General features: G+C 43.9%; 1 protein-coding gene across 3 annotated transcripts in view; it reads right to left on the bottom strand.

Moving 5' to 3' along the window:
• Positions 1–15,755: 15,755 nt before the first annotated feature.
• The window catches only part of Parn (poly(A)-specific ribonuclease), a 98,472-nt gene continuing 91,043 nt past the window's right edge, over positions 15,756–23,184 (bottom strand). For all 3 annotated transcript variants that reach the window (XM_057775557.1, XM_057775558.1, XM_057775559.1), the window contains exons 23-24: positions 20,252–20,445; positions 15,756–16,719 (exon numbers count right to left, since the gene is read on the bottom strand). In XM_057775557.1, coding sequence (XP_057631540.1) covers positions 16,667–16,719; positions 20,252–20,445 — 247 coding nt within the window. In that variant the 3' untranslated portion in view covers positions 15,756–16,666. The remainder of the gene's footprint in view (positions 16,720–20,251; positions 20,446–23,184) is intronic.

Genomic DNA, 23,184 nt, shown 5'->3' with positions numbered 1-23,184 from the left:
GCTGTTAATCAGGACTTTTATGGTATAACCTGTCGGCTAGGTTCATCTCAGTCAGCAGTTGAGTGAAGTATTTTTTGAAGGTGTTTACAGCAACCCTTCAGGAGGGCGTGGTCCATCATACCGTATTGGGATAGAAGCAATCCACACGGTCTTATCCTCTATGAAAACAAAAGAAGAATCTCTTTTCCAAAGTATCATATCCTTAGACCCAAATTCTGAAGTCATAATACCCTTATGAAATCCATTCTGGTTTAGCTTGGCAGCCCACACAATAAAATGTCTCTCTGTATTTAGCTCCTTCACAGTCAAAAAATTTAAAGAAAATACAATGTACATAATCCAGACTCTCTGTGAATTTTCCATTTTTACATGGCTTATTTTTACTCTATCACTTTACTTTATTCTGTCTCTTTAAAGACTTTACCCTTTTTTTAAAGGCATTAACTTTATTCTCTCTATATTTTTTCCTTTCTCAAGCCTACGTACACTCATCCAACATTGTGATCCATTTGGTGGTCTGAATCTGTCCTATTGTGAATCTGTAATTTTTTTTACTATCCAGGAGCACTTCTTAAAATGTTAAGCATTTCTTAAAAACTTAAATTGCACCATGTAGAGGTAATATGGTAATAAGGTACAGCCTGTTTCCTGCCCAGTCTAAACCTTAACTGCGCTATTATTATGGTAATTACGATCCTTCCTGCCTGAGACCAGCACAGTTCAGCATGGTGGAGCTGAGCCGCTCCTGCCTCAGAGCCATTTGGTGCCCCTGAGCCACACACAGTTCCAGGCACACAGCAGTCCACATTGCCGTAGCACTTTACTCCATTTAAAAGCTCTGTCTCCCACAGGAGCCAGACAGAGATCGCAATGGGTGGCACAGCCCAGAAAGTTGGCATTTTAAAACAGTCAGTGTTTTCCTACTGCTGAGTCAGGACAATTTCTTTGCGGCAAGCCACCCACAAATAGCAAAAAGCTGTCTTAAATTCTCTCTGTGTCCTTTGTAAGCCCTCTCAGGTTTTACGTGGAGTTCATTAGCACGTTGGGTGCCACTTTGTAGTGATGAGGAGCAGCGGGCCGCTTCCCGCTTTCGGCTAGCTTTACACCCAAAATAATTACATGGAAACTGTATTCTTTTAAATGTTGCCTGGCCCATTAGTTCCAGCCTCTTATTGGCTAGCTCTTACATATTGATCTAACCCATTTCTAATAATCTGTGTAACACTACAAGGTGGCTTACCAGGAAAGATCTTAACCTGCATCTGTCTGGAGTGGGAGAATCATGGCAACTGCCTGACTCGGCTTCTTTCTCCCAGCATTCTGTTCTGTCTACTCCGCCTACCTAATTTTCTGTCAGGGCCAAGGCAGTTTCTTTATTAATTAACCAACGAAAGCAACACATAGAAAGCAACACCTACATCAAAGGAGGACATAACAGAACATGGAGGAAATTCAGAGAATTATCAGGTCATACTTTGGAAAACTGTACTCCACAAAATTGGAAAACTTAAAGGAAATGAACAATTTTCTGGATAAGCACTACATACCAAAATCAAATCAAGACCAGATAAGCAAATTAAATAGACCAATAACTAAGGAAATAGAAACAGTCATCAAAAATTTCCCAATCATAAAAAGCCCAGGTCTGGATGGTTTTAGTGCAGAATTCTACCAGAACTTCAAAGAACTAATACCTATACTCCTCAAATTGTTCCACATAACAGAAACAGAAGGGACATTGTCAAACTCTTTTTATGAGGTTATAGTTACCTGATACCCAAAGCACACAAAGACACAACTAAGAGAGATAATTACAGACCAATCTCACTCATGAACATTGATGTAAAAATATTCAATAAAATGCTGGCAAACAGAATCCTAGAACACATCAGAAAAATCATCCATCATGACCAAATAGGCTTCATCCCAGAGATGCAGGGTTGTTCATCATATGAAAATCCATCAATATAACCCACCATATAAATAAACTGAAAGAAAAAAAACCCACATAATCATCTCATTAGACACTGAAAAAGCCTTCAATAAAATTCAACACCCCTTCATGATAAAGGTCTTGAAGAGAGCAGGAATACAATGAACATACCTTAACATACTAAAGGCAATATACAAGTAAGCCAACGGCAAACATTCAAGCTAAATGAAGAGAAACTCAAAGAAATCCTGAAATGAGGAACCAGACAACGTTGTCCACTCTCTCCATATCTACTAAATATGATTCTTGAGGTCCTAGCTAGAGTTATAAGACAACAAAAGGAGATCAAGGAGCTACGAATTGGAAAAGAAGTCACACTTTCACTATTTGCTGATGATATGATAGTATATATAACTGACCCCCAAAATTCTATCAGGGAACTCTTACAACTGATAAACACCTTCATTAATATAGCAAGATACAAGATTAATTTAAAAAAATCAGTTCTCCTTTATACAAATGATAAATAGACTGAGAAAGAAAGCAGAGAAACATCACCCTTCACAATAGCCACAAATAAGATAAAATGTCTTGGGGTAAGTCTAATCAAACAAGTGAAAGACCTGTATATCAAGAAGTTTAAAACTTTGAAGAAAGAAATCAAAGAAGACATCAGAAAATCTCCCATGCTTTTGGATATGTAGGATTAATATAGTAAAAATGGCAATCCTACAAAAGGCAATCTATAGATTGAATGCAATGCCCATCAAAATCCCAGCAAAAATGTTCACAGACCTCAAAAGAACAACATTCAACTTCACATGAAAAAACAAAAAACCCAGGATTGAACTCAGGTCTTTGGAAGAGTAGCTAATGATCTTAACCTCTGAGTCATCTCTCTAGCCCATGCACACACATTTTTTTTTAAAAGGGAACTGTAAGCCACACATTAGGATGACACATTTGCAGAATATTTGACAAAGGATGGATATTGAGAATATGTAAACTCCTACAAGTTAACAAGAGATACAAATAACCAGGTAAAATACAGACCTCACTCGGCATCAGAGAAAAGAATGACAAAGTCATTGGTTACCTACCTGGCTGGGGGTGGGGGTGGGGGTTCCAGCAAATGTTGGCAAGGGAACTCCTGGGACTTTTCAGGGGTTTGTGACAGCATGGGTGTGCTGGGGCAATGGCTCAGGGGACTTGCCATGTAAGTAATGAGAATGTGTGTGCAGATCTCTAGTACTCACATAAATACAGGGGATGGAGATGGAACATCTGGGGCACGTTGGCTATTTCTTAGAAGACATGCAGATCTAACATAAGCTCCTTCTTGGTATATCCCAACTGCTGTAAGACAATGGTTTTATCCTGTCACTCATATTATTTTTAATAAAATGTTGATTGGTCAATAGCCCAAGCAGAAAGTAGAGGCGGTACAACCAGGCAGGAAATAGAGGCAGGGCAACAAGAATGCTGAAAAGAGGGAAGCTCATTCTGCATTCATGACCCAGCCACAGAGGAAGCAAGATGTGACTGCCTTGCCGAAAAAGGTACCAAGCCATGTGGCTAGCATAGACAACAAATATGGGCTAATATACGTTATAAGAATTATTTAATAAGAAGAACCTGAGATTCTGGGCCAATCAGTTTATAATTAATGTAGACCTCTGTGTGATTTCTTTGGGACTTAATGACTGTGGGAACTGGGCAGAACAGAAAACTCAGTCAACAAATGGTGCCCACGTGGACAACTGCATCCACATAAAGCTTCAGAGAGCTTGGGAAGTTATTCTACACAGAAAAGAATAGAGTTAAGCATCGCCTATTGATAGCAGCATTTTCTCAGGTGCTGGTGCCAAATGCATCTCATTTAAGGGAGGCTTCCTGACTCAGCTCTAGCTGCAAAAACTTTTCAGCCCTTTTAAGAGGCTCTGCCACAAAACACTTAAATGGTGTTTATGAATTGCTTACAGCAAGCTTCTTTGTGGTGGCACAGACCTTGACACCATAGAGTTGTGGCAATAAACATGGCTCTGGTCAGTACCTCCACCGTGAAGCTAAATTCTCAGAAAGCTAAGGAAAAGGGTGGATCTAGCTGTCAAAGCCATGGCCTTAATCCTAGCCATATCGCTTAGTAAACTAAAGATTCATGTGGTCAGGAAAAGAGATATACAGTAAAAAGAGATTCAAAGACAAAGAAAACCTCTAAATGGTTTACAGTGTATTTAAAAATATATGTAGGCTTGGGAGAAAAAAGAAAAAAAAAAGATAAAGTCCTTAAAATAAAGAAGGAAAGTAGTTGGGTGTGGTGGCACAGACCTTTAATGCCAACACTTGGGAGGCAAAGGCAGACAGAACTCTGTGAGTTCAAGGACAGCCTAGTTTGCAGAGAGAGTTGCAGGATAGCCAAAGATACACAAAAAGCCAAAAAATTAAAAATAAAACTGAAAGAAAGAGTTTAAGATAAAGTCACATAAAGATGGAAAATACACAGAGTCTAGATACTGTATGTTATTATGTTCTCTTTTAATTGTTTGAATGCTGAGGAAGGAGCAACAGCTGCTAAAAGATATTTGCTTATAAGTGCTGCTGAATTAATCCAAGATAGGTATTTTCAAAATAACATTACTTCAAAATTGAAGTCAAAAGGTATGTTACTTTGGAGAAGAGGTTTTGATTCATAAAGAGGCTGTGGATTCATTCTGAGTTAAGAAAAATCAGGTTTGATTAAGGAAGACCACCTGAGAAATCTCCAGTAGGAATGAATGGCCCAGATGTTTGAGTTCTACAACCAGAACAGATTCAAGACTGCTGCCTGAGATGATCAAGCCTCAGAGGATACTCCAGTCATGACTTGACCATATAATTCTAAATTTTCCTTAGGTCTCCACAAGATTATCAGCATCCCCAATCAGCAGGAAGTAGCCTGGAAAACTATGTTCACATTCCCACAAAATGGACTATGGATATTTTCCTTTGTTTAGAATGTTGGTTACAAGTTGTTATGGGTAATGATTAGGAAGAAAGCTAAACAAGGGTGATTCAGTTCAGAGCTGTTTTGAAAAAAAAGGGAGGGGGAAGTGCTATGGGACAATGGTCTTTTATCCTGACACTTGTATTATCTTTAATAAAATGCTGATTGGCCAGTAGCCAGGTAGGAAGTAGAGGCAGGGCAATGAGAATGCTGGGAAGAGGGAAGTGCAGTCTGCCATTGTGACCCAGCCACAGAGGAAACAAGATGTGATTGCCTCACCGAAAAAGGTACCAAGCCACATGTCCAACATAGACAACAAACATGGGCTAATATAAATTATAAGAATTAGTTAATAAGAAGAGCCTGAGATAGTAAGTTTATAATTAATGTAGACCTGTAGGTGATTTCTTTGGGATTCAACGACTGTGGGAATTGGGCAGGACTTATCCCCCTGTCCCCAGTTAAAGATTCTGCTTTGGGCTGGAGAGATGGCTCAGTGGTTAAGAGCATTGCCTGCTCTTCCAAAGATCCTGAGTTCAATTCCCAGCAACCACATGGTGGCTCACAACCATCTGCAATGAGGTCTGGTGCCCTCTTCTGGTCTTCAGGAATACACACAGACAGAACATTGTATATATAATAAATAAATAAATATCTTTAAAAAAAAAAAAGATTCTGCTTTTTGAAGAAAAAAATCAAGGACTCATACTGCCTCTCTCTTCTTGTCCCACCCAGCTTGCAGCCAGAACCCTTCTTCCTTCTGTCCCCTTTCCTCTTTGGGCACATAACACCATCCAGCTCAGTCTGTCTGGCGCTGGGGACAAATCCTCAGGGCAAGTAGGCAGGCGAGACCTCCTTTGTTTCACTGGCCCGCCTGCACCAACCAAGGTAGGCGCTTTGTTTACGAACTACCCAACCTGCACGGAGATCTGATCTCGGCACCAGGAGAAACAGCAGTGGGGTGAGTTTGTGACCAGCGGCGGCGGAAGCAGCCCTGGACAGGGAACTCTGAAGTTCCTCATCCCCCTCCCTATACTCCCTGGGCTCCCTGCAGGGGCTCTACACCCCGCATACTGCCTCTCTCTTCTTGTCCCACCCAGCTTGCATCCAGAACCCTTCTTCCTTCTGTCCCCTTTCCTCTTTGGGCACATAACACCATCCAGCTCAGTCTGTCTGGCGCTGGGGGCAAATCCTCAGGGCAAGTAGGCAGAGGAGACTTCCTTTGTTTCACTGGCCTGCCTGCAACAAGCAAGGAGAGACATCACTGGAACACCAGGAGAGCTATCACTGCAGAGAGCCATCACTGGGAAGGTACATCAGTAGGCAAGGAGACCTGATCCGGTAAAAGAAGATCCATAGGGGAGCATTCGGAGAAAGAGATGGGCAGGCGCCAATGCAAGAATTCACCTAACAATCTGAAAAACTATATGAAACCACCAGAACCCAGCGACCTCCCAACAGGAGGACATGAACACCTTAATCATGAAGAAGTAGACAAAATTGACTTCATGAAAGTGATTGACGCCCTTAAACAACATGTAAAAAATGCCCTTATAGAAATGGATGAGAAGTATAACAGAAAGTTTGAAGAATTGAGTAAATCAGTGAATGATACCCTAGGAAACCAAGGAAAAACAATCAAACAGATAATGGAAACAGTTCAAGACTTAAAAACTGAAATGGAGGCAAAGAAGAAAACACAAAAAGAAGGCCAGCTGGACAGGGAAAATCTAGGTAAACGAATAGAGACTACAGAAGCAAGCATAACCAACAGAATACAAGAGATAAAAGAAAGAATCTCAGATTCTGAAGATACCATAGAGAAAATAAACATGCTGATCAAAGAAAACAGCAAGGCCAACAAATTCTCATCACAAAACATTCAGGAAATATGGGACACAATAAAAAGACCAAACCTAAGAATAATAGGAATAGAAGAAGGAGAAGAAGCGCAGCTCAACGGTCCAGAAAATATATTTAATAAAATTATAGAAGAAAACTTTCCCAACCTAAAGAAAGATATACCTATGAAGGTTCAAGAAGCATACAGAACACCGAATAGGCTGGATCAAAAAAAAAACATCCTCTCACCATATAATAATCAAAACACAAAGCATACAGAATAAAGAAAGAATACTAAGAGCAGCAAAGGAAAAAGGCCAAGTTACTTATAAAGGTAAACCTATCAGACTTACACCTGACTTCTCTATGGAAACCATGAAAGCCAGAAGGTCCTGGATAGATGTACTGCAGAAACTAAGAGACCATGGATGCAAGCCCAGACTACTATACCCAGCCAAGCTTTCGTTCACTATAAATGGAGAAAACAAAATTTTCCAGGATAAAAACAAATTTAAACAATACGTAGCCACAAATCCAGCCTTACAGAAAGTAATAGAAGGAAAATCACCAACCAAGGAGTCCAACAATGACCACAATATCTCAGACAACTAGAGGCCCTTCACCAGCGCAACACAAAGAAGGGGAACACACAAAATTTACAACTTAAAAAATGACCGGAACTAACAACCACTGGTCATTAATATCACTTAATGTCAATGGACTCAACTCTCCTATAAAAAGGCACAGACTAACAGATTGGATACGAAAACAGGATCCAACATTCTGCTGTTTACAAGAAACACACCTCAACCACAAAGACAGGCACCTACTCAGAGTAAAGGGTTGGGATAAGGCTTATCAAGTAAATGGACCTAAGAAACAAGCAGGGGTGGCCATACTAATTTCTAACAAAGTTGACTTCAAACTTAAATCAATCAGGAGAGATGGAAAGGGACATTTTCTACTCATAACAGGAACAATTCATCAGGATGAAGTCTCAATCCTGAATATCTATGCCCCTAATATAAAAGCACCCACGTACGTAAAAGAAACATTGTTAAAACTCAAGGCAGCCATCAAACCGCACACATTAATAGTAGGAGACTTTAATACTCCTCTCTCACCAATGGACAGGTCAATTAGACAGAAACCTAACAGAGAAATAAGAGAATTAATGGAGGTAATGAATCAAATGGACTTAACAGACATCTATAGAATATTCCACCCAAATAGGAAAGAATATACCTTCTTCTCTGCAGCTCATGGAACCTTCTCAAAAATCGACCACATACTCGGTAACAAAGCAAACATCCACAGTTACAAAAAAATATTAATAACCACCTGTATCTTATCAGATCACCATGGATTAAAGCTAGAATTCAGCAACAATGCTACCCCCAGAAAGCCTACAAACTCATGGAAACTGAATAGTCAACTACTGAACCATACCTGGATTAAGGAAGAAATAAAGAAAGAAATTAAACTCTTCCTTGAAGACAATGAAAATAAAGAAACAACATACTCAAACCTATGGGACACTATGAAAGCAGTCCTGAGAGGAAAGTTCATAGCACTAACTGCCCACTTAAAGAAAACAGAGAAAGCACACATTGGATACTTAACAGCCCACCTGAAAGCTCTAGAAAAAAAAGAAGCAGACTCACCTAGAAGGGGTAGAAGACTGGAAATAATCAAACTGAGGGCTGAAATCAACAAAATAGAGACACAGAAAACAATTGAAAGAATCAATGAATCAAAAAGCTGGTTCCTGGAGAAAATCAACAAGATTGATAAACCCCTATCCAAACTAATCAAACGGCAGAGAGAGAATTTGCAAATTAATAAGATCAGAAATGAAAAGGGGGACATAACCACAGACACAGAGGAAATTCAGAGAATCATTAGATCTTACTACAAAAGCCTGTATGCCACAAAACTGGAAAATGTAAAAGAAATGGACGCTTTTTTAGATAAATACCATATACCAAAGTTAAACCAGGACCAGGTGAACAACCTAAATAGACCTGTTAGTCGTGAAGAATTAGAAGCTGTTATCAAAAACCTCCCTTCCAAAAAAAGTCCAGGACCAGATGATTTCAATGCGGAATTCTACCAGAACTTCCAAGAAGACTTAATACCTATTCTCCTTAATGTATTTCACAATATAGAAACAGAAGAGTCATTGCCAAATTCCTTTTATGAAGCTACAGTAACTCTGATACCAAAACCACACAAAGACCCAACCAAGAAAGAGAATTACAGGCCAATCTCACTCATGAACATCGACGCAAAAATCCTCAACAAAATTCTGGCAAACCGAATCCAAGAACACATTAGAAAAATTATCCATTATGATCAAGTAGGCTTCATCCCAGAGATGCAGGGCTGGTTTAACATACGCAAATCTATCAATGTAATCCATCATATAAATAAACTGAAAGAAAAAAACCATATGATCGTTTCATTAGATGCTGAAAAAGCATTTGACAAAATTCAACATCCCTTTATGATAAAAGTCTTGGAGAGATTAGGGATACAAGGGTCATACCTAAATATAATTAAAGCTATATACAGCAAGCCGACAGCTAATATCAAATTAAATGGAGAGAAACTTAAAGCCATCCCACTAAAATCAGGAACACGCCAAGGCTGTCCACTCTCTCCATACCTCTTCAATATAGTTCTCGAAGTTTTAGCAATAGCAATAAGACAACATAAGGGGATAAAGGGGATTCAAATTGGAAAGGAAGAAGTTAAACTTGCATTATTTGCAGATGATATGATAGTGTACATGAGCGACCCCAAAAACTCCTCCAAAGAACTCCTACAGCTGATAAACGCCTTTAGTAATGTGGCAGGATACAAGATCAACTCCAAAAAATCAGTCGCCCTCTTATACACAAAGGATATGGAAGCAGAGAGAGAAATAAGAGAATCATCACCTTTCACGATAGCCACAAACAGCATAAAATATCTTGGGGTAACTCTAACCAAGGAAGTGAAAGATCTATTTGACAAAAACTTTAAGGCATTGAAGAAAGAAATTGAAGAGGATACCAGAAAATGGAAGGATCTCCCTTGCTCTTGGATTGGGAGAATCAACATAGTAAAAATGGCAATTCTACCAAGGGCAATTTATAGATTCAATGCAATCCCCATTAAAATCCCATCAAAATTCTTCACAGATCTTGAAAGGACAATAATCAACTTTATATGGAGAAACAAAAAACCCAGGATAGCCAAAACAATCTTATACAATAAAGGAACTTCTGGAGGCATTACCATCCCTGACTTCAAACTCTATTACAGAGCTACAGTAATGAAAACAGCGTGGTACTGGCATAAAAACAGAGAAGTCGACCAATGGAATCGTATAGAAGACCCGGATTTTAACCCACAAACCTATGAACAACTGATTTTCGATAAAGGAGCTAAAAGTATACAATGGAAGAAAGAAAGCATCTTCAACAAATGGTGCTGGCACAATTGGATGTCAACCTGTAGAAGAATGAAAATAGACCCATATCTATCACCATGCACAAAACTCAAGTCCAAATGGATCAAAGACCTCAATATCAATCTGAACACACTGAACCTGATAGAAGAGAAAATGGGAAGTACCCTACAACATATGGGCACAGGAGATCGCTTCCTATGTATAACCCCAGCAGCACAGACATTAAGGGCAACATTGAATAAATGGGACCTCCTGAAACTGAGAAGCTTCTGTAAAGCAAAGGACACTGTCATTAAGACAAAAAGGCAGCCTACTGACTGGGAGAAGATCTTCACCAACCCCGCAACAGACAAAGGTCTGATCTCCAAAATATATAAAGAACTCAAGAAACTAGACTTTAAAAGGATAATTAACCCAATTAAAAAATGGGGCACTGAACTGAACAGAGAATTCTCAACAGAAGAAGTTAAAATGGCCAAAAGATACTTAAGGTCATGCTCAACCTCCTTAGCGATCAGAGAAATGCAAATCAAAACAACTTTGAGATATCATCTTACACCTGTCAGAATGGCTAAAATCAAAAACACCAAGGATAGCCTTTGCTGGAGAGGTTGTGGAGAAAGGGGTACCCTCATCCATTGCTGGTGGGACTGCAAACTTGTGCAACCACTTTGGAAATCAGTGTGGTGGTTTCTCAGAAAAATTGGGATCAACCTACCCCTGGACCCAGCAATACCACTCTTGGGAATATACCCAAGAGATGCCCTATCATATGACAAAAGCATTTGTTCAACTATGTTCATAGCAGCATTATTTGTAATAGCCAGGACCTGGAAGCATCCTAGGTGTCCTTCAATGGAAGAATGGATGAAGAAAGTGTGGAATATATACACATTAGAGTACTACTCTGCGGTAAAAAACAATGACTTCTCGAATTTTGCATGCAAATGGATGGAAATAGAAAATACGATCCTGAGTGAGGTAACCCAGACCCAAAAAGAAGAACATGGGATGTACTCACTCATAATTGGTTTCTAGCCATGGATAGGGGCCACTGAGTCTATAATTTGTGATCCTAAAGAAGCTAAACAAGAGGGTAAACCCAAGGAAAAACATATAGATATCCTCCCAGCTATGGGAAATAGACATGACTGATGGGCAAAAAATTGGAATCTTGGGGGTGGGGTGGGATGGGGATGAGGGGTGATGGGGAGAGAAAAGTGTGAAGGAGAAGATGAGGGGAACTGGGGGAATCGGGGCGATTGGGGAAAAAGGAAGGTTGGATAGGGGAGCAGGGAAACTCATACCTTAGGTAAGGGAGCCACCTAAGGGTTGACAAGAGACTTGAACTTGGAATGGCTACCAGATGCCCAGGGCAATGTCCCCAGTTAGTTCATTGGGGCACCTGAGGATAGGGAACCTGAAATGAACCTATCCTATAATCATACTGATGAATATCTTGCATATCGCCATAGAACCTTCATCTAGCGATGGATGGAGATAGAGCCAGAGACCCACACTGGAGCACCGGACTGAGCTCCCAAGGTTATAATGAGGAGCAGAAGGAGAGAGAACATGAACAAGGAAGTCAGGACCATGAGGGGTGCACCCAACCACTGAGACAGTGGGGCCGATCTATTGGGAGCTCACCAAGGCCAGCTGGACTGCTACTGAAAAAACATGAAATAAAACCGGACTCTCTGAATGTGGCGGACAATGAGAGCTGACGAGAGGCCAAGGAGAATGGCACAGGAACTTTCATCTGGCGATAGATCGAGAGAGAGACAGAGACCCAATTTGGAGCAACGGTCTGAGCTCTTAAGGTCCAAATGAGGAGCAGAAGGAGGGAGAACATGAGCAAGGAAATCAGGACCACGAGGCATGCACCCACCCACTGTGACAGTGGAACTGATCTATTGGGAGCTCTCCAAGGCCAGCTGGACTGGGACTGAATAAGCATGGGTTGAAACTGGACTCTCTGAACATGGCGGTCAATGAAGGCTGATGAGAAGCCAAGGACAATGGCACTAGGTTTCGATCCTAATACATGAACTGGCTTTGTGGGAGCTTAGCCTGTTTGGATGCTCACCTTCCTGGGCCTGGATGGAAGTGGGAGGACCTTGGTCTTCCTGTAGGGCAGGGAATTTGGACTGCTCTTCAGTATCGAGAGGGAGGGGGAATGGACTGGGGGGAGGAGAAGAGGAGTGGGGATGGGGGAGGGGAGTGGGGGGAGGGGGCAATGTGTGGGAGGATGGGGAGGGGAATGGGAAACGGGGAGCAGTTGGAAATTTTAATTAAAAAAGAATAAAATAAATAAAAAAAAACCAAAAAAAAAACCAAAAAAAATCAAGGACTTGTACAGAATATTTACAAGAATTTTATTTACAAAAGTCTTCAACAGGAAATAATGTAGGTGTTTGTGGAGAACGGATAAACTATTGGTACAGACAATTCAAAATTAGAGGGATGGTGTGGGAGAATTGTTTATATTCTCTCAATTGTGTTTTAAATAAATGTTGCTTGGCCAGTAGCCAGGCAGGAAGTATAGGCAGGACAACCAGACAGAAAGTAGAGGCAGGTTAAGAGAACAGGAGAATTCTGGAATGGAGGAAGCCCATTCCTCCCCAGTCCTGCCCAGACCATGGAAGAAGGAAGATGTGACCTACCCTGCTGAAAAAGGTACAGAGCCATGTTGCTAACATATACCAGAATAATGGGCTGGTATATGTTATAAGAGCTAATACGAAGCCTGAGCCAATGGTTCAATCAGTTTATCATTAATATAGACTCTCTGTGAATTTCTTTGGGGCTTCCTGGCTGTGGGGTATTGGGTGGGATAGAAACCCCAACAAGCAGGCCCTCATGTTACAGAGGGGTAGGGTAACTCAGAGATAAGATACCTAATATCACAAGGTCCTGGGCTACATGCCCATAACCTGAATGAATGAATGAATGAATGAATGAATGAATGAATGAGCAGCTGTTGCATGCACAACATAGATAAATCCCAAAAATGTTATGCTGAAAGAAAACTCATCTCCCTTGCTGTTTTGTAAACTCTCAGATGAAATTCTGTTAAGCAAGCAATGGGCCTACACTCCTATCCTGAGCTTATATGACTTTGAGTATAGACTTTCTCATTCAGTTTTCATAAAATCTGAGATGAATTTGTGCTGAAAAGATCAGTCCTGATTGCCTCTGAGGTTGGGAGTGGAATGGGGTTGGCGGAGAAGAGGCCCAAGGGACAATTCTGTGGCAGCAGTATTGGAAAACTATTCAATGGTACCTGTAAGAGTTGAGTATTTCAATCAAGGTATGATTCCCCCAGGGCCCCCGAATACAAAGAGCTACTAACTGGCCAACACGGGTGCTGATGAAGTGACAGGAGAGTGGCATCTCTGCCTGGGGAAGTCTAACAACCCCATTGGGCCAGGCCAGTCATTAGCCATGCTAACGAGAAGCAGAGTAAGTTTTCTTTTAATGAGACATTTTCCCTCCCAGAATCCCCACCCCACTGGAAGGTCTCCCTGTGTGTGCAAAGCTGGCCAGAACTGAAGCACGCCACATGCTCTTGCAGGCACTCTGGACTTCTTCACTCTCTCCCTTGCTGTCCCACCAAGTCTGCTTGTCAGCTACATGTACACCCTCCATGAGACTTGATTCTCTTTATTCTCCTCCTGGACAGCTGTTGCAACAGCTGGCCTGCCCTGGGATTTGTTTTTTAGTCTAATAAAACTCTCCTTGAGCTCCTGTTTAAAGAGTTCATTCTTAAATTCTTTTATGAGACTAAGAACATCAAAGGAATACCCCAATTTTCCATTATTTGGCGACCCTCAAATTCCTGTACATGAACATCTGCATCTGAGAAATTCATCAAAAACTAAGGAGACTGGTGGATGGATGGGTGGTGGGTGATAGAGGATGGATGTGTAGGCAGATGGATAGACAAATGGAATATCAAGATGGCAACCATATACAGTTCAAGTGGTGAATAAACAGATTCCTGAACACTACTCTGTCCATTTCCCCAAGATGATAGTGGGGGACAATGAACACACAAAAGGCTACAAACAGGCAAGGGCTTGATTTGCACTACAGCTTGCCAGTCCAAGGACTATAAAACATGCAGAGAACCACAGAATCCTCTATTCCCACACCTGACTGAGGGCTCTTGGTGAAAGCATTTCGGAAGCACCCAATCACAGCCCACAGCCTCTATGCTTCTGGGTGGTGGCATGAGGAAGCCAAAAGCCTGCCCTAGGTTTTATGGAGGTGTCACTCGGCCTAGAGAGTAGGTCAGGGGGGTGTAGGGAGAGGGTAAATTCTCAGTAACTGTATCTCTGTCAGCTTCAGTGAGAGACATGTAGGGGACTCAAACCAACAGCCCAACCTACCAGTCTTCCTGTATGCCTGCGAGTGTTTGGTGTTTTACCTGCATTTATGCTCACAACTACTCTGTGAGAGTTTCATTGCCCTGACTTTATGGAGAGAAGGCTGAGGCTCAGAGGACAAAGAAATGTGTCCAGGAAGACAGGGCTGGAACTGGGGCACGAACATAGCCACAAGAGGCCCTGAAGCACATGTCTAGAAAACACATCTCACCTCCATGAACTGCTCTCTAGAACAGTGGCAGGGTGTGTGTATGGGCAGAGCTTTTCCAGCAATGAGTACTGTGAATATTCTTGAGTGGGTCTTCAGGCACAGTGTAGACATTCTTACCTCTGGATAATGAAGCTGTCTCCCTCTCATGTAAGATCTCCATTTCCACAGGACTAGGGAGCTCTCGCAAGTCCCCACATTAGACCTGTGCATGTACACAGACGTGCCAGCTCATAGTGTTTTGTGCTTCCCCTTTTCAGTTTTTATACTTTTTCAAGGTGTATTAATACATATATGTATGTATACTGTGTCAGTGTCCATTGGACAGAGGGAGACGTTCAATAACCTGCAGTCACAGGTGTCTGAGAGCTGTCTGGCCATGGGTGCTGGGATCTGAACTCTGATCCTCTGATAAAGCAGTAAGAGCAGTGTTAGCACTGAACTGTCTATTCAGCTCCATAAATAATGTATCTCCCTCAGCTATGCCAGGCTAGCACTGAGCTACATCTCTAGTCTCCCTTTTCCTTTTTAAAATTAGTGTCAGGCTGGGATGTAGCTCAGGGATAACGTGCTGGACTAGTGCAAAAGAAGCCAAGTCCCCTTTTCTATGCTCAAAACCAAACCAAACCAAAAGGCTATCCTTAGTCTCTAACCTTTAAGTCTAACGACTTAGCAGAGCCAATAGCCCTGGCTTACTCCCTCCGTTTCCTCTTTGCACTCAGTGGAGCCCACAAACTGAGCTGGGCAACTGAAGCCTTTGAAAGGCTGGCACTCCTTCCTACCAGGCCTGTGGCTGCAGGGCCCTGGGGGAAAGGGAAGGGTTAGGAGCTTCAGGCTGGGGAACACGGAGATGTGCGACTCCACGACAGGAGCTGGAGGGCAAATGCATCAACCACTCCAAAGAAAAAGTTAAAGGCAGGTTTTTATGAAATTTTCTTTAATTCCATCTTTTTGAAATTCATTTTTATTTTCATGATACAAAAGCATTCCATGTCCAGAAGTGTTGGCCGGGGAGTGTCCCACAGGAGTGCATGGTGCTCTGCCACTGTGGAACTTGTCCGATGAGAGCCGGATGCATGCTGCAGTTCTGCCATTGTCTCTCACATGCGTGCACGCGTGTGCGCACACACACACACCATGTAACCAGATACACAAAAATGCACGGTAAAGACAAGCAGGTGAAGCCACTTCACCATGAATCTGGCACTGTGCAGAGGAACAGAAAAGCCAGCTTCTCACTCACACACCACACACACCACCCACGAGAGACTTGCATCAGAGGGAAAGTAACTTGAAATAATGAGCTCTCAAAGCCCAGGTATCTGCTGAGATGACGCTGGGTCAGCACAGGAAGATGGCATGGAAAAGACAAGTCTGCGTGCTGTTCTTAAGCAGCGATGGTGGGAAGTAGGGTACAACCACTTACTCGTCGGGAGTCAGTGACCGTGACCCGTGACGGCACCACAGGCTAAATGGAGAGTTCAGGCACATCTCCGGGCAGGGTGGAGCTCAGTACGAATATGATCATAACACAGCTGATTTCCTTCCTGGGCAGACTTGCCAACACTCATGGGGCCAGACAGGTTTCCCAGGAGCAGGAAGTAATTAGTTAATAACACACACCTGCAACAGTCCTCAATCATGACGTGTGCCAGTGGTCAGTGCAAGTCCTCAATCACAACGTGTGCCAGTGGTCAGTTTAGATGGAATGGGAAGATAGAGATAGCCAAAAAAGGAAATAAACTTGGTTCTAAGCCCTCCCATGCCTCATTTGATTAAGTGAATACAGTATGGCTTCCAAATAGCTCTCTCTCAGCAGCAGCACGCTCAGTGTGCTCCACCCTGGTCTCTGTTACCACGTGTCAGGGACTTCGAAGAGCATGGCAGGGCTATCTGCAACAGTCCCTGGGGAAAGAGAAGCAGATTAAGGACATGGGCAGTCACTAGGGAAACACTGTTGGCTGGCACTGAGAGCACCCTGTGTACACCTCCAGACAAGCAGGGAAGGACTGGTGCACAGGAAGGTACTAGACTCGGGGACAGACCCACACATGAAGGTGGCGAACCTCCGGACCTGCTTAGGCTGCCTCTGTTTGCTCACAGGCGGGAGCTTCATTACCTCTCACTGTGCAAGCATCAGTCTCTGCTGCAAACCAAGTTGGGCATTTACATACTTCATAAAAGCTCACCAGGTAGCCATTGATGTCCCCAGGATAGTGGTGAAAGAACAGACATAGAAAGGTGACCAACCACCTGAGGTGAGTTTAGAGCAAGCACTAAGCTCCTCACTAAAGCTGCAACAACCTGAGTTCCCATGAGGAGAAGCGCAGCTAGTACCCGCAGGAGAAATGCCAGGCAGCAGGCCAGTGAGGACCATGGGTCCCAGGACAGCGAGAACAGTTGTGGTTTTTGCAGAGGCAGTGATGTAGGCTGAGTCCTCCTCTGGGTCAGTTACAGACAGGTTTCCTGTAGGTCAGAAACTCTTCCACTTCAGCCAGTGTGACAGTTGGCAGGGGTGGCAGAGCCAAACACAGCTGGATCGGTATGTGAGCCACAGCGTCTAGTGTGGCTCCTGTGGACTTTGTTGAGGAAGAAAGTGTCCTTAAGGGAAAGCATCCAAGCCTGTCACAGGCAGAGCCAAGATTCTGGGCGTGGACTGCTCGAGTGAACTAAACACAAACCTGTCTCCTCCGTGCCTTACTGTGGTTACAGAACCTGACACAATACCAAAAGAAGTTCTGAGGGCAGACACATCCTGATGCTCTGTGGCACAACAGGAACCCAGCAAACAGCTGTTTAGTGCTCCTGTCACACAGGAAGGCATCTGGTTGCTAGTGTTTCTATGGCGGCACTGACACCATTCTGGGTGGCCTCTGTGCAACATCACACCCAATGGTTCTGCTTCTGCTACACACTCTTTGGAAAGCAGAAAGCCCCAGGGCTGGCCCTCCTGTTAGGTATCAGATCTGTGTAGCACAGTGGCTGGGGCCCACAAAGCTGAGTGCTAAAGCTCTTGGGGAGACCCTGGGCCACATGGTCCCCAGCATTCCCTACAGCCCCACCACTGGCAGAAGCTCCACTCTTGGCATTTTCAGAGCCTCTGAGGCTTCGACATACCCGTGAGCTTGCACTCGCTCATGACAGGTCTCACTCAGAGAAGTGAGCAACAAGACTGGTTGACTCAACGGGTTCAGCCTCTGACTACCCTGGCCTAGCTTACACACACACAGGACTGAGTGCTTAAACCAAAGGGTGGAGGGTACAGCAAGTTCTACCTTGCAGTCAGAGGCTTTACTCGGGAGGCTTCAGAAAAAAGCCTACTTCCCCACGTCCTCCAACTCAACATCAAGGTGTCTCTCCCGCAGCATCCCCTGCAGTACCGAAGAAGAAGTATAAAATCTACTTTTGTTCTGGTTCACATTGTTCAGCACTGACAACACTGCTTCAATGGGAGAAAAGAAAAACCTATTTTATTAGAATATCCTAAGTTTAAAACCCTAAATAACCAATACAAAGTTTTCACTTAAATGAAAACTACAAAAGAAATCAATCTATTAATGTATTCTATAATTATGTGTTTTACTTATTTGGAAATTGGCCTCAGTCTGTATCCCAGAGTGGCCCCAGACTCCCTGCATAGGCCAGACTGGCCTTAAAGTCATGGGGATCCCTCAGCCTCAGTCTTCCAAATGTTGTGATTCCAAGCACACACTGCCCAGCCTGGCCTTTTAAGGCAACTATTCTAGAGAGCAGAGTGATGAGGGTGGAGGAGGGATGAGGGACGGCAAGCCGGAGGGTGAGGAGGGTGGAGTGGGATGAGGGACGGCAAGCAGGACTTCAGTCTCTGCTAAAATGAAGCTGCACCACATGCAGACAAGGGTCAGGCAGACATTTGACTCTTTGCTAACTTTGATGAAATTCTGCAAACTACAGATCAGGATACATGCAGGGTGGAAAGCACAGTCAAGCCTGCTGCACAGCACTGCTCTGATCCCACTCTTGATTGTCAATCAGGACCACTGTCCCCAAGTAACACAAAGAAAAACAACTGTTTCTAGGTCAGTATCTCCTCATCCTGAGCACATGAACAGGCCCTGGGTGAGAGTAGCAGCCAGCTTCCTTACAGGGCAGACTGGGACCGTGGGTAAACTCTTAGAAGCTCCATGTTCCTAGCCATGAAGCAGACAGTGAAGGATCTAAGCACAGAACTGCCCAGCACTCAGGCCTGTTCCACAAGTACAAAGCACACAAGGAGCAGAGCTACAGGTGCCTTGGTGTCACCTGCTTCCTCGTCCTGCACAGCAGGGATGAGAAGACACGGGAAGCCCTTGCTCTAGGGTGTGAGCACTGGCTGCTTGAGGCTGTGTGAGGTGGAGAAGGCACAGCTGGCTCAGGCAGGCCTTGGTCCCCCAGTTCCACGTTTCACACTTTCCTAACTTCTCAGAGTTTGGAGTCTGGATCACTCCAAGGGTAATGTTTTCCCCTTTCAAGGCTTTTGTGAAAACTTAAAAATCAAGTGTAAGAAGGCTTCCACGCTAGGCAGTGTTGGCACACGCCTTTAATTCCAGCACTCGGGAGGCAGAGGCAGGCGGATCTCTGTGAGTTTGAGGCCAGGTAGCCTGGTCTACAAGAGCTAGTTCCAGGAACAGGCTCCAAAGCTACAGAGAAACCCTGTCTCGAAAAACCAAAAAAAAAAAAAAAACAAAAAACAAAAAACAAAAAACCTCCCACTAGGGAGTCAGGCAAACACTAGGCTCTAAACACTTGCTGAGTTCGCATTTCCGTGGCTCCTTATAGAATCCTGCCTGTGAAGAAAGTCAGGAGGCCAGACTGTCCCTGCGAAGTGTCAGGTTTGCTCCTGACACTCAGCACAAGGGGCTGCTGCTGTGTGAATCTAAACGTACATCCTAAGCACTGGGGCTACCAGAGATATGCATGCAGCACCTTGAATCATCAGGCTTTGTGTGCAGCTCCAGGGCTTCTTACAACCTCTTAAATTAAAATACATCATTGCTTGTCTCTTAACAGCTCATGTCTGAAAACTCTGCCCCAGCATGTGGTACTACTTCTGAAGGCTGTGGAGCCTTTAAGAGGTGGGGTCTGGCTGGTGGAATCCCTCCTCTTCCTGTATGCCACCACCCAAAGAAGCACAGCCTGCTGTGCAACCACCTCTTGCTCTACCCACACACAGAAGTATCACTGTCACTGCGCTGAACCGAAACCCCTCAGAAGCCATGAGCCCAAACAGGTCCTTCCTCCCTTACGTTGTGCCAAGTAATCCAGCACAGCAATTAGAGAGCTGCTTTTCATGCTCCAGGAGACGGCAGCTCCGTGCACACCACATGGGGTCTGCCTTCAATGCCTGCTATCATTTTGCTCCCAAAATAAGAGCCTCCTGAAGCAGCTCCTGGTCAGACTCAGCCAGACTAATACTGACCTGCCAAGGAAAGCTCTTTCTTCAATCTCTTTAGCTTCTTGGCCTTTTTCCTTCCCTCTGGGAGGGGGTCTGCACAGGAATCCATCTGTTCAAGTTCAGAGTCAGTTATCTCCTCCAATTCTCTATCCTCCGAGCCAGCTTCCCGTGGGTCAGGACTCAGATTTCTCTTTCCAATCACGCCAGTTGCTGCGTAGCTGCAATGTACCAGGTGAACAACATGAGTGGCACTAGGAGCAGAAAGAAGGGCCAACAAAACGTCTCAATGATAAAAGTCTACGACACAGGCGCTACAGGGTGCTGTGCACACAGTGCAAAGCTGGGCTGTTTTTGCATTAGCAACCCTTTAGAGGAAAAACCCGGGCTGCATCTCGATAAAGCTACAGCACCAGAGGAAAAAGGAGCAGAGCTTCTACAAAGCTCCTTCAGAACTGCTGATGAAGCAAAGCAGAAAAGAACAACTGCTGCTCCAGCTGCTCTTGGGGTTGGAAACCTGGATAGCTGCAGAACACATCCTGCCTTCGTGTAGCTCTCTGCTCTTCTAAAACAGGTGAACTGTTAAGCTTACACTGAAACTTGTGTTTGCTTTTAAGTACAGTGATGTTTTATCTATGTTTTAATAAATAAAACTTATCTAAAGATCAAAAGGGCAAAGCTAAAGTCACTAGAGGTCAGGCAGTGGTGGCGCACACCTTTAATTCCAGGATTTGGGAGACAGAGGAAGTAGGATCTCTGAGTTCAAGGCTACCCTAGACTATACAATACAAGATCAGATCAATGCAGAAAGAAATCCAGGTGGTGGCGGCTCACATCTTTAATCCCAGTACTAGGGAGTCACATGCCTTTAATCCCAGCACTAGAGGAATATAAAATGGGAAGGGAGAGGTTTAGTCTGAAATCGCCCAGCCTTAGTAGAGATAAGACTTTTCTAATGGTTTGGCTGCTTTGCTTTTCTGGTTTTGGGGTTGAACCCCAATATCTGACTCTGGGTTTGTTATTTATTTATTTATTTATTTATTTATTTATTTATTTATTGTTTTTTTTTCGAGACAGGGTTTCTCTGTGGTTTTGGAGCCTGTCCTGGAACTAGCTCTTGTAGACCAGGCTGGTCTCGAACTCACAGAGATCCGCCTGCCTCTGCCTCCCAAGTGCTGGGATTAAAGGCGTGCGCCACCACCGCCCGGCTTGGGTTTTTATTTTTTGTGCTACGTTTAAGACTTCATAGGATTTGACATATTGAATCAAACTAGATTATAGGTCTGATTTTTCCTTTAAAAAATATATTCCCTGATATGGACTTAATGAAAGCTAGACCATGTGACCAACAAGTCTTGTCTTCTTGAAATGTATCTTATAAATAGATTTCTTTTAAAATGATGAAAAGTATTAAAAACCAAAAACAAAGGATTCCATTGAGGGGACACCTTCAAGTAGAGAGAGCTGGGTGAGAGGAGTTGAGAGCTAACCTCATAGGATTAGACTCCTAGAGATTACACTGGCAGATACTCAAGTCAACAATGTGGTGGCTAACTCTGTTCCTCCTCCATGTTCCTCCCATCTCCTCGGAACTTGACAGTCACTTTAGACCGTTCCCCTGCGTGAGCAGGGTCACAGCAGCCCTCTAGACCATCCCCTGTGTGAGCAGGGTCACAGCCCTCTAGACCGTCCCGTGTGAGCAGGGTCACAGCCCTCTAGACCGTCCCCTGTGTGAGCAGGGTCACAGCCCTCTAGACCGTCCCCTGTGTGAGCAGGGTCACAGCAGCCCTCTAGACCATCCCCATGTGAGCAGGGTCACAGCCCTCTAGACCGTCCCCTGCGTGAGCAGGGTCACAGCAGCCCTCTAGACCGTCCGCTGTGTGAGCAGGGTCACAGCAGCCCTCTAGACCATCCCCATGTGAGCAGGGTCACAGCCCTCTAGACCGTCCCCTGCGTGAGCAGGGTCACAGCAGCCCTCTAGACCGTCCGCTGTGTGAGCAGGGTCACAGCAGCCCTCTAGACCATCCCCATGTGAGCAGGGTCACAGCCCTCTAGACCGTCCCCTGTGTGAGCAGGGTCACAGCAGCCCTCTAGACCATCCCCCCATGAGGCTCATACCAGCCCTGGCCTCAGAAGGCTGGCCTCTTGCTTCTCCTCTACTACATGGACAGTGCTTTTGTTTTTAATTGTGGCAGGGAGAGGGATCAGGAGGTAATGGCACCTACCACAAGGTCTAATAGCTGGAGCTCCTTCTGACAGAAAGAAAAAGCTGATAGCTCTTATCTTCATGCTGTTGATACTGCCTCTATCAGATACTAGATGTCTGTGAATATTTGGGTCTGTTTCTGAGCATTGTGTTTTATTTTATTTTGTTTTGTTTTATTGGAACAGGGTTTCTCTGTGTAGCTCTGGCTATCTTGGAACTAGCTCTAAAGTTCAGGCTGGCCTTGAACTCAGAGATCCACCTGCCTCTGCCTCCTGAGTGCCAGGATTAAAGGTAAATGACTTTAATAGATCCAGCTAAGTTTTTGTTAAACATTGTGTCCTAGAGAGCACCAGCCCTCAGAACTCAGAGCCCAGAGAGAATGTTCATACCTTCTCCCTTTGCAGCATGGGATGGTCCTAATGATTTAGTTACTTACTTAGGAGTTTCTGAATGGCCTAAATTTTCTGAAACTATCTAATGTTTAAAACAACAAAAATATTCAAAGATATTATATCCTTGCTTTCGGAGACAGTCTCTTAATGTGTAAGCCAAGATGGCCTTGCACTCTGCCTCCCTCTGCCTCGCGGTACTGAGTGCTGGAATCATTTGTACGTACCACCATGTGCAACCTACCACAGCTTTATCTGTGTTTATTATTTTTTGTGTGTGAGTGGACACATATTGTTTCAGCAAAGATGGACTTTCTTACATTACTGTTGAGTAGAAAAAGACAAATGGGGGGCTGGAGAGATGG

Source organism: Chionomys nivalis, chromosome 7 (assembly GCF_950005125.1).
Source record: "Chionomys nivalis chromosome 7, mChiNiv1.1, whole genome shotgun sequence".
In the NCBI taxonomy this organism is placed as follows: Eukaryota; Metazoa; Chordata; class Mammalia; order Rodentia; family Cricetidae; genus Chionomys; species Chionomys nivalis.
The sequence above is the reverse complement of the archived record's forward strand: the minus strand, read 5'-3'. Positions and strand labels throughout refer to the sequence as shown.